At 37.3% G+C, this 14,212-nt stretch overlaps 1 protein-coding gene across 4 annotated transcripts in view; it reads right to left on the minus strand.

The window, feature by feature from the left end:
• The window catches only part of LOC121673545 (endoplasmic reticulum junction formation protein lunapark-like), a 46,932-nt gene that overhangs the window by 10,084 nt on the left and 22,636 nt on the right, over positions 1 to 14,212 (minus strand). For all 4 annotated transcript variants that reach the window (XR_006019231.1, XR_006019232.1, XM_042046913.1 and 1 more), the window contains exons 8-11: positions 13,883 to 14,101; positions 7,552 to 7,657; positions 6,775 to 6,845; positions 5,335 to 5,505 (exon numbers count right to left, since the gene is read on the minus strand). Coding sequence is in view for 2 of the 4 variants with exons in the window: in XM_042046913.1 (XP_041902847.1) it covers positions 5,335 to 5,505; positions 6,775 to 6,845; positions 7,552 to 7,657; positions 13,883 to 14,101 (567 nt within the window). In the remaining 2 variants the exon portion in view is untranslated. The remainder of the gene's footprint in view (positions 1 to 5,334; positions 5,506 to 6,774; positions 6,846 to 7,551; positions 7,658 to 13,882; positions 14,102 to 14,212) is intronic.

The following is a 14,212-nucleotide window of genomic DNA, read 5'->3' on the forward strand; positions in this document are numbered from 1 at the left end:
TCTCAGACTCGATCTTTCATTTTAGCAAGTTTGCAGCTGACTCACCTCCTGGTTCCTTCCCTGCTCTCTCAACCACAAGCTGCTCAACACCTGCCCTGGCTTCTTGTTCCAAAATTTTTCAACCCTACTTCTGCCCAAGCAAAATAATGTCCCCAGTTACTTTCCAGCCCATCCCACTCTCTCTTCCTGCTCTTCAATTTCCATCTTGATCCCATCTCTGTCTGTGCTCAATCTTTATCTCCCAACTGTCAGTTTTCTGTCTCATCTCTGCATTTTTTCTTCAGCCTCAAATTCTATGAATAAGTTTGTGCATTTTCCTGCTCCAACCGTCCACACTTGAGTTACATTCCTTTATTGCTACTCTTCAGGCTAGAGTCAAAGAAAGTATGGGATGCAAGGAAGAGGCAGCTCCATGCCCTCTCAACTCATTTGTAGCATAGCCCAACCATTACCTATTTACAGAGTTTCAGTCCTGCAGTCTTCAACTGAATAATGCTTAGCACTCTGCAGCAGTGACTTGTTCTTACTCTGACAAAGGTAAAGAGACTGTTTGCTCAGTCTGATCAGAAGGATGCCAAGCATCTACAACATCTTTGATGTAAGACCTAGGGACAACCACAGCCACCAGCTTCTAATGGAAAGGAGAAAACCTGATGAAATGCATATTCTAACTATATTTAAAGGAAGAGGATGGTGCTTTCATTTTTATATTTCACTAAAAGGTATGGAGACACTGCTTATTTAAGCAAAAATTGACAGGTTTTTTATTAATTTTCCCTTCACTCTGTTCTTGATTAAACTTCTTGAAACTCTCCAGAATATACAGTAATACAAATTTACATGGAAAAATTTGGTCTTATAATTAAGTCTGAGAAAGTTACAAGAAACTAAAGAGTAGGTCCTTTAAATGAGTAGTAAGGGCATTCAGAGTAAGTGATGCTAACTCCAACCATAAACATGATCAGTCTTCATTAAAAATACATAGAGATTCCATCTTAAACACAGCAATTAATGGAAAGCTTGCCCAAAGTCAACCTGATTTAAATACTACACGATTAAAGTCATTGTGAGAGCAGTAGCCAACAAGTGAAAGCTCTGACTACAAACTTAAAAGGATGACAAAAGAAAATGTAAGTGTCCTTGAAGAGTAATACTTAATCCATGATTTTATCAAAGAATGTAGCTTCACTCACATGATCTTAACAACAAACACAGCCCTATGCTTGCTGCATATTTAAGAGCTGCAGCAATGCAACCTTAAAAAACCTGCTCCTGGCTACAGCAGTTTTTCCCCCCAACACTCCTGCTTAATGCTTAGTACTTAGAAAGCCTATGGACTTCACATTGTAAGTAGTCAGCCACCCCTCCTCTTGTTGTAGAGAGCATCTCACTGTGTAACCAGTGAAATCACAATACTGCATCACTATTAAATTAAGTAGAAAATCTCTGTTAAGTGGGAATTCATAAAAATGTTGAAATTGCTCTAAAATATAGCTGCTTGTGCTTTCAAGCAGCTTTGGGACAAGTTTTCTTTGCTACTAGAGCTCCCCTTTAAGACAGATTTCCACATAGTGCCACATGTCTGAAGTATCTTTAAAGGATGTGTGTCCCACAGTAATCTGTTATTGGCTTTGATATCAGAGAAAGCTATTTGTGAAACCTTTGAAACAATTCAGATAATAGCACAGCATTCCCTCTACCCTTTATGTCCTACCAAAAAGGCAACTTACGCTACTCAGCAAAACTGAACTGTGGTTCACTAGAAACATAATAGACTTTTAAATCAAAAAAAACTTGTTTACAAGTCATTAAACTCAAGGTGAGTTGACCTGTGTCTGCTTGAGAAATCATTGAGTTCAAGCCTTATTAGTCCTTTGTCTTCCATCAGTTTTATTCCCAGAAAAAGTTTGTTTCATCTGTAACACTTGCCCAAAGCCAAGCTCCACTTGTAGAACTCACAGTGAGCAAACACTTGAAATGGCATTATTTCTGGTAGAGCATTACTGTGAACCCTTCAGTTGAACAACGAGCCAAGTCTCTGCACTTGCTTTTATAATGGAAACCCTTTCAAACATACTAGCAGCTGCTGTATTCCAAGAATCCTTACAAGTGACAGAGTATTAAATCATCATAAAAATATTTGAGCAAGATGGTCAAGGAATTGCATGCAAATCTACAGATATGACATAAAGCAGTCCATGAAGTGCTGACCACTGTGGTGAAGTCTGAAGTTCAAAGACATCTAATGAAAACCTCTGAATATCAGCACCGGACATTCAACACAGAACACTGACAGAGCAATTTTTTTTTTTTTCAATTTTGTTTCAAAATACTGCAAAATGCTAAACCTGAATCAAGAATACAGCATAACAGTACTAAATAAAGGTAAGGCAAAATTAATCAAGATGCTAAAAGTGGTTCCCCGTTGGCTCTGTCAATATGATCCAAACCTCAGTACATTTAAGAAACGTACATGCAAAAACCAACTAGCCTTTGACTGGGGGGGGGGATGGGGGAGAAGGGGGTGTCAAAATTGAGCCATATATGGAAAGGGTAAGAAAAGAGCTCAAGTGTATTTCTTCACTCTGGTACCAAAATTTCCTACATTAATCTGCTGAATAAGGAAGCATGATGTTTGTGCCAGTAATCTGCACCAGATTGACAGCTGATGACTCCGTATTTCCAGAGGTTTAAAAAAAAATTCCAAAGTTCAGTGCCAACAGCATGCCCCATAAGCATTCTTCAGATCTCTTATCTACAGGAGTTCCATGTAGCATGCTTGTCACTACATGAGCACACAACTGAAAAAAAGACTTAGCTTCATGCTCTACTCATTAGTCAAAGTAGCTGACTGGTAAAAAATATTTATAGCATTTCTGTATCACATCATACTGCTGTTAGCTATGGTTTAAATGAATTACAGACAAGAGTTGTACTCCCCTGTGTTGTCAACATTGTGGTGAAGTTGGTTTCCTGACGTTAATGTTTGTCTACATCAGTAAGTGAAAATATTCTCTATTCTGGCTATGACAGCAGCTATTTTACTGAGGTGAACAAAAGCCTTCCCCAGAGCTCTACCTCAATGATAGCTTTGTACCTTAAACTTACAATCAAGGGATATGTTCATTTGCTAATAAAACCCAATAGCATGTAAGCAGTTATGTTTCATATTACAGTTCTGATGGAAAAAGTGACGTACGGAAAATATTTTTTCATTCAGAAGAGATTCCTTTGTGGCAAGTCACAGCAGGCACTGGCCTCCTCTACATCAACAAGACATTTCTCAGATAACAGTTATGTAAAATACTAAGACATACTCTATGTCTGGCTGCTTAGCAATTACCAAAATAGAATGGTTTGTATCATCTTGGAGAATAAATATTCAGAAAAGATCAGCTACTTAACCCAGAAAACCAAAAGTCTGTATACCCCTTACTTATTTCTTATGCCTCTGCTGCAAAATTTCACCATATACTTCTTATCAGGAAAAGAGAACTCTGCAATGAAGCTCACAGTCGTTTCTTTTCCTGCTGTTTTTAAGTAAAACAGCACATTAATACAAGACAACATCAGAATAAAACAAGTAATTTTCATTATTAAAGGTAAATTGGTAAAATCAAATTTACCGCAATAAATCCATCCTATTTTTTCTGCTGAAATGCTTGATAAAATTCTGCTTCCAAAAAAAAGCAAGTTCTCGCAGTTTTCATTCCTACATCTGAAGTGCTTAAACAGCAATCTCACACTAATACTCCAGATTTTACATTTTTTACAACATCTATAGACTGACTCAGCATCTCAGACCTATTATAGGCACAGTTTGATAATAATTTCTTTCAACGATAATACCAGATTAATTAGCAAGCACCTCTCCTTAACTCTCTAAAAACCTGCAATAATGGATAATACTCAGAAGCCCTTGAGGCACACAAGAGTTGAGCAGCCTTTTTTAAGGATCTCTATTTGAGTCAGAAAAAGGAAAACAAGCACACTTTTAAAGATCCCAGTAACAAAGTATGTCTTTTTCTGTAAGAATCTTCTAAATTCAAAAGTAGGCAAGAAGCTACTAACCTACCCTCCCCTCGCTTAATCATGATTCTATGATTTAAGACAAAATGAGATATTTTCATTCTCTTCGTTTCATCCATTCGATTTCAGTCTTACTTTCATGTCAGTAACAGCACTTGGACTGAGGTAAGAGTGCAGTATGGCACAGGAAAAGAAACCAACCAGGTTTTCACTACAATGCACCCTCATGAGGCCATGCCCAAGGACATCCACCATTAGGTATGACTCCCCTACTGTTCTTTTGCAGCTTTCTCATGCCAGAAAGTAAAGCCCAATGTTATTTTGTACTCCCTGTTAAAAATAATCAAGCAGAAGCACTCTATTACCCTGTGAGAGTTTCCCACAGTTGCTGTGTGGTTCAGTAGCCTGAACCTCAGCGCTGCACACTATCTGATAGTTTTCCCTCAGGACCCCTGCTTAAAATAATGTGAAGTCCCATCAAGCACTCAACAGCACATCTAACTGGAGATCCTCTGGTTTGAAAGCATGATTTCTGGAGTCTTTTAAAACACTGCATCTTCCTGTTGGCTGTACACCAGATGTCTACTGTATCTGCAGACTATAAAATGTCTCAAAAGGAACTATGTTAAATTAAAATGACAATTTGTCTTTGAACTACCTGAAATTAAACACGGCAGTTTTACTAGATTTTCCTGCCCTGAGGAAAAGAGCAAAAGGAACAAAGGCAGAAATTCCAACACACCTCAACCAAACGACCTGCCAAACACAGTGAAAGTTAACTACTTTGGGACATACTCCCTCCTTAACTATTTCTGTAATTTACAGTGCTATTTTCTATCTGTTTGTGAGTAACATTAGAGTGAAAAAAATTGTTATGCCATCATTTGCACAAGACAATGACCAATATGAAGAAATTTTAGGGTACAGGAAAGAAGACTCTACTATCAACGACCTAAGCTAGGAGCAGAGACAAGAACTGAAAAAATATATAAACTGCACTTACTATGAAGTCAGAATAAACGGTACTATTTCAGTTGGAATGGACCAACAACAATCATCTAGGCCAACTGCCCAACCAACTGGGGGTTGATCAAAAGCTAAAGCATGTTAAGGGCATTGTCCAAATGCCTCAAACACTGACAGACTTCAGTCATCGATCATCTCACCAGGAACCCTGTTTGAGCAGGGTTTTGAGTATTTCAGCTGTTGTCATTCTTACAAGAAAACTTAGCTCAACAGAGAGAGACAATGGGGAATTTCATTAAACTTTTAAAAAAGAGCAGACTTCACGAGATTAGTACATACCTTTTGTCTGCTGAGTCTCCTGGGGCTTTCTCTCTCTAGGTTCTAGAGGCTCAGTTTCAGATCGCAATTCTGTAGATTGCTTTCTTTCAAAACTGAAGTCTGGAAGTCGTGGAGCTTGAGGTCTAGTTTTTCTTGCAGGATTCAGGAAGAAGCAGTAGGCACACCTAAATGCTACACAGAGACACCCAGTAAGCAGCCTCACTAATTAACTTCACATTTCACCTTTATTCCTACACTATCTTCTGATGGTCAAAAATACTAAAAACAGAGAGTTAACTAAGTGACTATCAGTACCAGAGAGTACCTTCATCAAATTTACATATGCTGTTCTATACAGGTCCTTCTCTAAATTGAGCAGGCATTTGCTTTTTGCAAACCTGCTTACTTTCAAGCTCTGCTGCACTGTGTACTGCCCAACACTGTGAAAGATTTGACCACAATGAACAAAATAATGCAATTCAGTAGCACCAGATGTTGCCGCATGGTGCTCTATTCTTTCCTACAAAAGAATTACGTTGGCAGATGAATTTTTTTCCCTCCCCTTAAGATGCCACTTTCGCCACAACCTGAGTAAGGAGATGTTAGGAATTCCACAAGGTATGTCTCGTTCTGCCTTTTGAGGAGCATTCTGCTCAAGTGACGCTTAATTAAGAAAAAGCAGTTTTGTTTTGTAGAAGTACTGGATACCATTTAATACTTAAATAACTATTTTTGTCCTCCCCACTCTCACCAAGACAAGTAGGGAAGTGGCAATTTCTGGTACAGTGGAGTTGTGAACTAAAATGACATATAGACTACGTATCTTTGGTTTCATAGGAAACATTTAGCTTATTCTTACAGTGCAGTATATTTACTCACAAAATTAAACAAAACAAAATTAAATAGAAGATTTAGCTAAGAATCCATAGTTTCTTAAGCATCAGGCTTACACTTGTGGTAGAAAGCAGGCAAAATACAACATCTGTGTTCAATAAAGAGCTGTGTCTGTCTTAAGTTATTGTCAGCCATAAATTCACGTATAGGCCCCTAGGGCTTGTTCCCACTTTTTCCAATACGTCCCCAAGATCTTCTTGCCAAAGGAAAATTTAGTTTAAGTTCTGCTAAAAGAGGCACACTTTAATGTCAGATAGTTTCTCAACATGAAACCCTTCTGAGAACCATTCATAGCCAGTAGCAATGTTCAGGGATGTATTGGAGGAAGCTTATTTCTACTGAATAGTTTTCTACACATAAAATCCATGACCTGGAGGTTGCAATAAAGTACTTCTCTAAGTCTTGAAGGAAATCTTAAGATACAGAGTAATAAGTTAGCAAAAAATATCCCACATGAAGTGATACGTCACAATGTCAGTTAAGTACTTAGCTGCAACCAAAATGAAGTATGATTCATGTTTGTTATGAAACATAAACCAAGTAAGTCTAAAAAAGATTAGCTCTTACCTATATACTCAAACTCCTCCTTCAAAGCCATACCATTGTGAGAAAAACATTGCTGACATATAAGAGCATACCTAGAAAACATGAATAATACATAATTACATACCTTTAAGTAAAAACACATTGAAGGAAGATGTATTTTACCTTGCATATTGACTAATACCTTAGATCTTTTCTTCTAAAAGGTGATGTCCACAATGAAATTATTACCCTTGAAAGCAAACTACATCTGTAGATTAAATAATACTTTTTGAAGTTGGTTTAACCACTGTGAAATACTCGCAGCTACACTTTAAATCACAGTTCAACATATTTTTAATATCATCAGTGTCAGAAAACAACACACAAATTAAGCTTTTGTTTCTTTAGAATACAGTTAATATGAAAAGTAACCACAGTTAATGTGTTATGTTCTGATATGTCTGGATAGTTCTGAAGGCCATCTGAAAGGCATTTATAGCAGATATAAAGCTAAAGTGCTGAGGCAATTGATATTTTTTTATTTCAAAATATAAGTCATTCACCCACTTGAGTACAGATTTTTCTTTGTATCACACGGCTAATACCACTCAGAACAGAGGTTAGTTTTGCCCAAATATTAGCAGTTTCCCTGCAAAGAGATTTCAACTGAATCATTGAGAAAGAACCATTTCTTAATTACGAAAATTTTGAACAAGTTCATTTGCAATTCTTTTAACCTTGATGTGTCTGGCTTAAACAAAAAGGTTAAGAAGCTTCCTTTCCCCAAAGTGCTTAGGTATTTCTTAAAGAACATTTTACCTGTTCTGAGGACCATCACCAACCAAATATTCAATAACTCTATCCACAACTCCTCTTTCTCGAGGAAGAACAGGTCTTGCCAATGGAGGGCCTGGAGGATGAAGACCTAGAAGACATGAATTATATCAAAATTATTTTCCACTATATTATTACAAATCGTATTTTACTGTGTGTGCTACTGTAACAAAATAATTGCATCAACTTAATATACATGGGCATATTTCTTAGTCCACTAGGAAAGCTGTAAGATTCTTCGACCCACAATAGTTGAAAATTCCTCTTCTGCTCCTTTAGCTTACAATTTTATTAAATCACTCCATTTTTACACCTTGGGCATGTAATTAAATTTCTAATTTCTCAAGAACTTAATGTATCAATAGTATTCAATGATTATTAACATATTTCTTTTTAAGAAAGAACAACTTAACTAAGTTCTCTTCATACACTCTCAACTCTGCAAATTTATACTTCTAGTTTATACCAATAAATCTGGCAAAATCAATGACAACAGCAGAACTAGAGATCAGGGCAACCTGGTCTCCTGGACGGTGTCCTGTCCATGGCATGAGGCTTTCAAATAGATTATCTTTAAGATCCCTTAAAATCCAAACCATTCTATGACTTTATGAAGTTGTCACCACTGAAACACCCCCTGGTTTCCGTGTAATTACTATACCACATGAGCATGCCCTCAGTGTGCATTCAGTCTTTACATTAAATCTGTCCAGCTGTTTGTCACTTCGGCAATCCCTCGTTTAACGGCAAGTTGGATACTTTCAGATTTATGCTTAGTCAGAGAAGCCAGAAGGCCACTATAAAGATACTATTTCCCCCATGCATTTAACAAACTACTATCAAAACGAAACTCCTTAAAGAAAAGGTAAGAGCAATGGTTGGTACTTTTTCACCTCTACACACCGCAGTTAAATTAGAACACTGGCACAAGTTTCTCTTTCCACAAAGTTTTAAAACATCTGGTCCATTGTATAAGACCAATGCAAACTACCAATTTCCATTTATATAGCTGAGTTCTTATGTCTACTTTCTCTTGCAGCCTTAAAACAGAATAAGCTAGGCCTAACATAAGCAACTCAGGTCTGAATCATTCCAATGCAAGTGTAGGAACCCAGAGGGCTGAGAATATTTCTCTGCCTGTTTTTAAGGGTTCTTACCCCCCTGAACAACACTGTTTTAGCTTCAAACCTTGGAAAAAATTACCAACAGTTAGACAAGAACTAGAATACACAGTGGTGTGAATTAGGTGATAGACTACTATGTAAGATTGTCACAGGGTGAAAAATTTAGAGGTTTTGGGCTTCTCTCTGTAGTAAATAGATAAGAATAAAAAACATCAAAATGGAGGATTGTTGTTGCTCTCTAAAACTTCTCCTTCTACTACTCCATGTTCTGCAGTAAAAGTAGTTTGGAATGATGGGATAGAAAATGCCGCAGTTCCCGGCCGTGTTACTGAATAATTGTAGGGAAGTGAAAATAATGTACATTTTTAGTAACTATTGGTTAAAATATCTTTAAAAGGCTGTGTAAATCTTGATGGAGAGCCCTCACTCCTGCTTTTCTGTGCTCTATGCTGTACCAGGGTCACGCTAGTGGCTCTGTTCCTCTGATAAGACTTAATAAACAACTATCTGGAAGCATTGAAACTCAAGGAAAAGTCTCGGTTTATCTTTGAAACTCCTTGCAAGGACTTTCAGCAAATTCTCTCCCATCCAGAAGGACTTGATTTACGGCACGGTTCAGTGTCATGCAACCATTCAAATAACTAAGTATGGAGAGGAAACATTTTACATTTAAGCACCAGAAGCATTATGTTACAGTACTTTCAACAAACAGTTCTGAGTGTAAGATAATGCAGCATTTGGGGGAAGAGAAGGGAAGACTTAAAATCTATTCCCATAAGAGCTTTATGAATTACATTCAAAGTCCACAAAACAAACAAGCAAAATAAACAGTGTTTGAGTAGAACAACGAACCAGTCTTTCAGAACTCTCAAACTGGGACAAAATGGTCAGCTTCAGCCACTTCAAGACAAAACTGTGACTCCTTGCAAATAAGACTTGGTTTAAACCAATGACAAAATTACTAGTAAAAATGCAGAAGTCCTATACAAGCTCAGGACAGCTAAGAAGGTGAGACAGGAAAAAAAACCAGCTAGTATTAGCAGGTTTTGTACTGAGATGAGCATATGGCAACCTGAAGCCCTGCAAGAACTAAGTATATGTAATTCATAGAAATTAAATAATGGAGGTGCAAAAAGTTCTGGCTTGTAGCTATTCTCACTACATCCAGTAAAAACAAATATAGAAACAGCAGGGCTTAAAAGAAAGGCCTTTAGTAACTACAGAAGTCAGCCTGCAATTCTCTTTTCAATTTGCTGTATGCTTCCAGTGTTTTTCTTGAGGTATGTTTCACAGAATCCCCTGTAATGACCAATAAACAAAGAGGAAGTTAAAGGGTAAAACAAACTAAAATCACTGTCTCAATATACAACAGAGTAAAACAGATTAAACGCACTGTCTAAAAATGCAAAATAGGATTTTTTAAAAATCCAAACAAAGGACAACTAAGAGAGCATAGTTTGTTAGTATGTTGAACTACTTCAGAAGGACATTTGATTGAAAGATATTGTGTTAAAAACAGTTGACTTCAAGCTTTTCAGGATTGTTCAGATTTAGTTTTCTTATAGCAACTCAGCCAGGGACAGCATCAGGACATGCACAATCATAGCTTCCAGCACTTTGATAAAATACAAATAGAAGTAACATGTACCTCTTAAGTAGAGTATTCATAGAATATGATGAGTTGGAAGGGACCCATCAGGATCATCGAGTCCAACTCCTGGCCCTGCAAAGGACACCCCAAAAATCACACCATGTGCCTGAGAGCGCTGTCCAAACGCTTCTTGAACTCTGTCAGGCTTGGTGCTGTGACCACTTCCCTGGGGAGCCCATGCCAGTGCTCTGGGTGAAAAACTTTACCCTGATACCCAACCTACACCTCCCCGACTCAGCTTCATGCCATTTCCTTGGGCCCTGTCACTGGTCATCTGAGTGAAGAGATCAGTGCCTGCCCCTCTCCTTCCCCCCATGAGGATGTTGAAGACCACAGTGAGGTCTCCCCTCAGTCTCCTCTTCTTCAGGCTGAAAGAATCAAGTATCTCAGGCACTCCTCATAAATCTTCACCTCCAGACCAGGAGGCAGAGAAAACAGCAAGTCTTACTATTCAATAACCTGATCCAAGATGGGCTTCATGTTTAAATACAGCATTAAAAATAACTGCGAGCAAATTACCATCTCAAGCCTCCTGCCTTTCAATCTTCACAGACAGAAGCAACAAAGGAAAAAGTAACTAAGGGCAGAATGTACTACATTGTGGTAAACCTCATGCTCAATGCCACATACAGATAACCTCCATCCTCTATGGCAAATGTCAAACATTGTAGGAATCAAGTACTTTCAGCAGTGCCCTCTTGCAGTGCTACACATAAAACAAGACTAATCTCGACATTAAGGCTGCATTATTTCTAACAGTCTTTCAAAACACATCTTGTCAATATTGGATATTTGACCTAAATGGACTGTCCTAATCTTTAGGAGCACAAGAAAATTTGTTCAGAAAATACTGCAATTTACAACCCATCTGTTAAGTAAAAAGATTCCATACTCAACACAAATGTTTTTAAAAATTTTTTAAATTTTCACAAACAAGAGAAATGAATTCAAGAGATAACAATCAGTGAATGCATTTCCAAGTTACCCCTGTATTCTGTCCTCAAGCAGGAACCTAGACCCTCACAGCAACAAAACCCTCACAGCAGCAAAACAGAACAAATTCAGTGCAGTATAAGCTAGATTCTGCTAAAGCTGTCCAAAGTAGAGGTCAGGCAAAATTCATTTCCTAGAGCCTCATAAAAACCTAAAAGATCCAATACTTCCATCAAAAAAAGGCACTGATACAATCTGCACTAGAATTAAAGCTCTAGAACAACTTTGTGAATACCTGGTTTACACTCAAATGTTTACTTAGGAATTTATTCAAAAGACCAAGTTTTCATATGACTTGAAAATCACCAATATATCAAGTTTCTGAAAGTCAATAACCAAGGTAAAAATTGAATAAAGTTACCTAGAGTGAAACATCACAACACACTCCAACAACAACTTCAATTACCTGCCTACTAATAACTCAAACCAACCATCCCGGTTCTCATGCTGTTATGGACACCAGTAATTAATATAAACATCAAAAGCAATCATTGTAGAAAGACTGGTCATTTTTGCAAAGCTTGGCAAACTCTCAACTACCTGCTGGTTATTAATTTTCAAACATATGGGAGCTCTGTGGTAATACACGTTAAATTGATTCTCCCCTACAAAATATAGTATAATGAAAATGAATTATTAATCTTCTGTAAAATAGAGATAATTAAGGCTATTCATATTTGTTGCAGGCCATGCATAAACTTAGATGCAATATTGTTCTTATAGATACTGAATTTATGTACTTTTCACTACAGCTACAGCTACACGACAAATTTCATACACCTGCAAGGTTTGGGGAAATTCAAGAAAAAAAGAGGACTTCCATCTTAACTGACAATTGCAGTGGCTCCCATTGTTATTCATGGCAAAGTAACATGTTTGGTCAAAATACCAGTTACTAGTGGGGGAAAAAGTGTCTGTAAGGCATTATCACAAAAACTACTACATTGAAATTTTTAAATCACAAGCTTGTCCTTTCAAACAAGTCAGTTACTTTATTTCCCTTCCTCCTCTAAAACATTTATGCAGTACAGGCTGAATTTCATCCAGCTTATTCAATGTGCCTGAATCTTCCCCAAAGAACAAAGCTATTATACAGCTGATACCTTATTATACAGTCAGCTTCCTTAAAAAGAAGCATGCAATTTTAAACTCATTATGGAATTTTTGGTAATCAGATATCAGTGAATGTGGTTTGCAACCAAATGACCAATTTCCTGGTGCAAGGAGCTAATTTCTGGTACTTCAAGATAATCAAGACTTACTAACAATTTGCCTTTACAGTTCACTTCAGGGATAAAAACAAATTTAGCAGTTTCATAACACAGGTAAAGAATTACTAACAACAGATAAGATTTAATGGACTCTACAGAGAAGGGAGATCACAACTTTCCATGACAAGTTTATTCCACTCCACTAAGCAACAGGAAAAGGCATTTTAACATTCAGCTTCCCAAGATCTTAGAGAGCAGGTGTCAATATATTATCTACAGGTCTACTTTTAGATTGTATCTTGGAAATTAGTAAGGAAGGGCATACAGCTGGTAAGACTTAAGTAGCTTCAAGTAAAAATCAGGAACACAGGGCAGAGAAAAATATTCTTGATCCCTGTATACATAGAGCAAAGAACTACTCCACATTACACTGGTGCTCACGAGATTCTTGGCAAGTTGTACCCCTTCTATTTTCAAGACAGCATTTCATATCTTTTCTTGCCTTGTGATCCAATTTGTCAAACATCCCATGAAGAATGGAAGGCCTGGCACAAACCATCCTTTACACACAGCTTTACCATCCATGAGGAAAATAAGAACTGTGCTTCCCACCCAAAACTCTCAAATTTTGCAATTCCTCCAATTCCATTTAGTTCATATTCTATTTATTGAAAGTCCATCCCATCTGAATACCAAATAAGAAATCAAGTGAAAAACATTTTCAGGCTACAAAACCAAATTTTAAGGACTACTCATTCCTACCAGATTTCAACCTGTTGCTAGACTTTGGACTCTTGTACCAAAATAACAATGCCTTTTTAGCATTCAGCTACAACACAGACAACTTTTCTGTTGTATTTGGTATTCCACACTTTAATCTATGAGTAGAGGCTGCATGACTATACCTTCTAGAGTAAAAATTTAAATAAATGTCAAAATGCATGTTAAAAAAAATATGTGCAGGGTTTAGTGAGAAGCATGAATGTATTCTGAAAGTGTTCTCCTCTGTACCTGATTTATACAAGCATAGAGCTCTTCTAAACTAAGAACATAAAAAGGTATGCTATATTGTTGACTACAGAATACTGCAAAGTTTTATTGCCATTTAAACAAAGAAGCCATAAGAGTTAAATGAGCTCAGGCAATAGGTTTCAGCATCAAAAGGTGCCAGATGTAAAGAGTTATGGCTAATTGAATATGGAACTCCTGCTTAATCAGATAACTGCTCTGCTATCTCCAAATGAAATGCCATTTCCATACTGTCTGAAAATGGCCTATTTTATTGGTAACCAGAGAAAACAATATAAACTGTAAATAACATTAAGTGCTGTGTTTACCCATTCCAGGCACTGAAGTAGCAGGGGATCCAGGGCGTCTTGGTAAAACGTTTGATTGCAAGGATGCCACAGCAGCTCTTTCCAGGAGCCCGCTCACAGCTGGTGTCTCTCTCTGCAGATTCGGAGATGCTGGAAGCAGGGACTTTGGAGAGCCTTGTTTAGGAGTTGCAGGTTGAGGTGTAGAAACATTTCTTTGAGCTGCAGTCCTCTGACGAATTTCTGACAAGAACATGTACATACTGAATTTAGTATCTAGCATTATAGGCAAGATATTAGTAAAGGTACATTAATATCGTTATACCAATTAGCAAATTACAGAATCAAACAAAA

This window comes from Corvus kubaryi, unplaced genomic scaffold (genome assembly GCF_017639235.1).
Source record: "Corvus kubaryi isolate FWS band 111438036 unplaced genomic scaffold, C.kubaryi_AGA036_p1.0 65484, whole genome shotgun sequence".
Taxonomy (NCBI): Eukaryota; Metazoa; Chordata; class Aves; order Passeriformes; family Corvidae; genus Corvus; species Corvus kubaryi.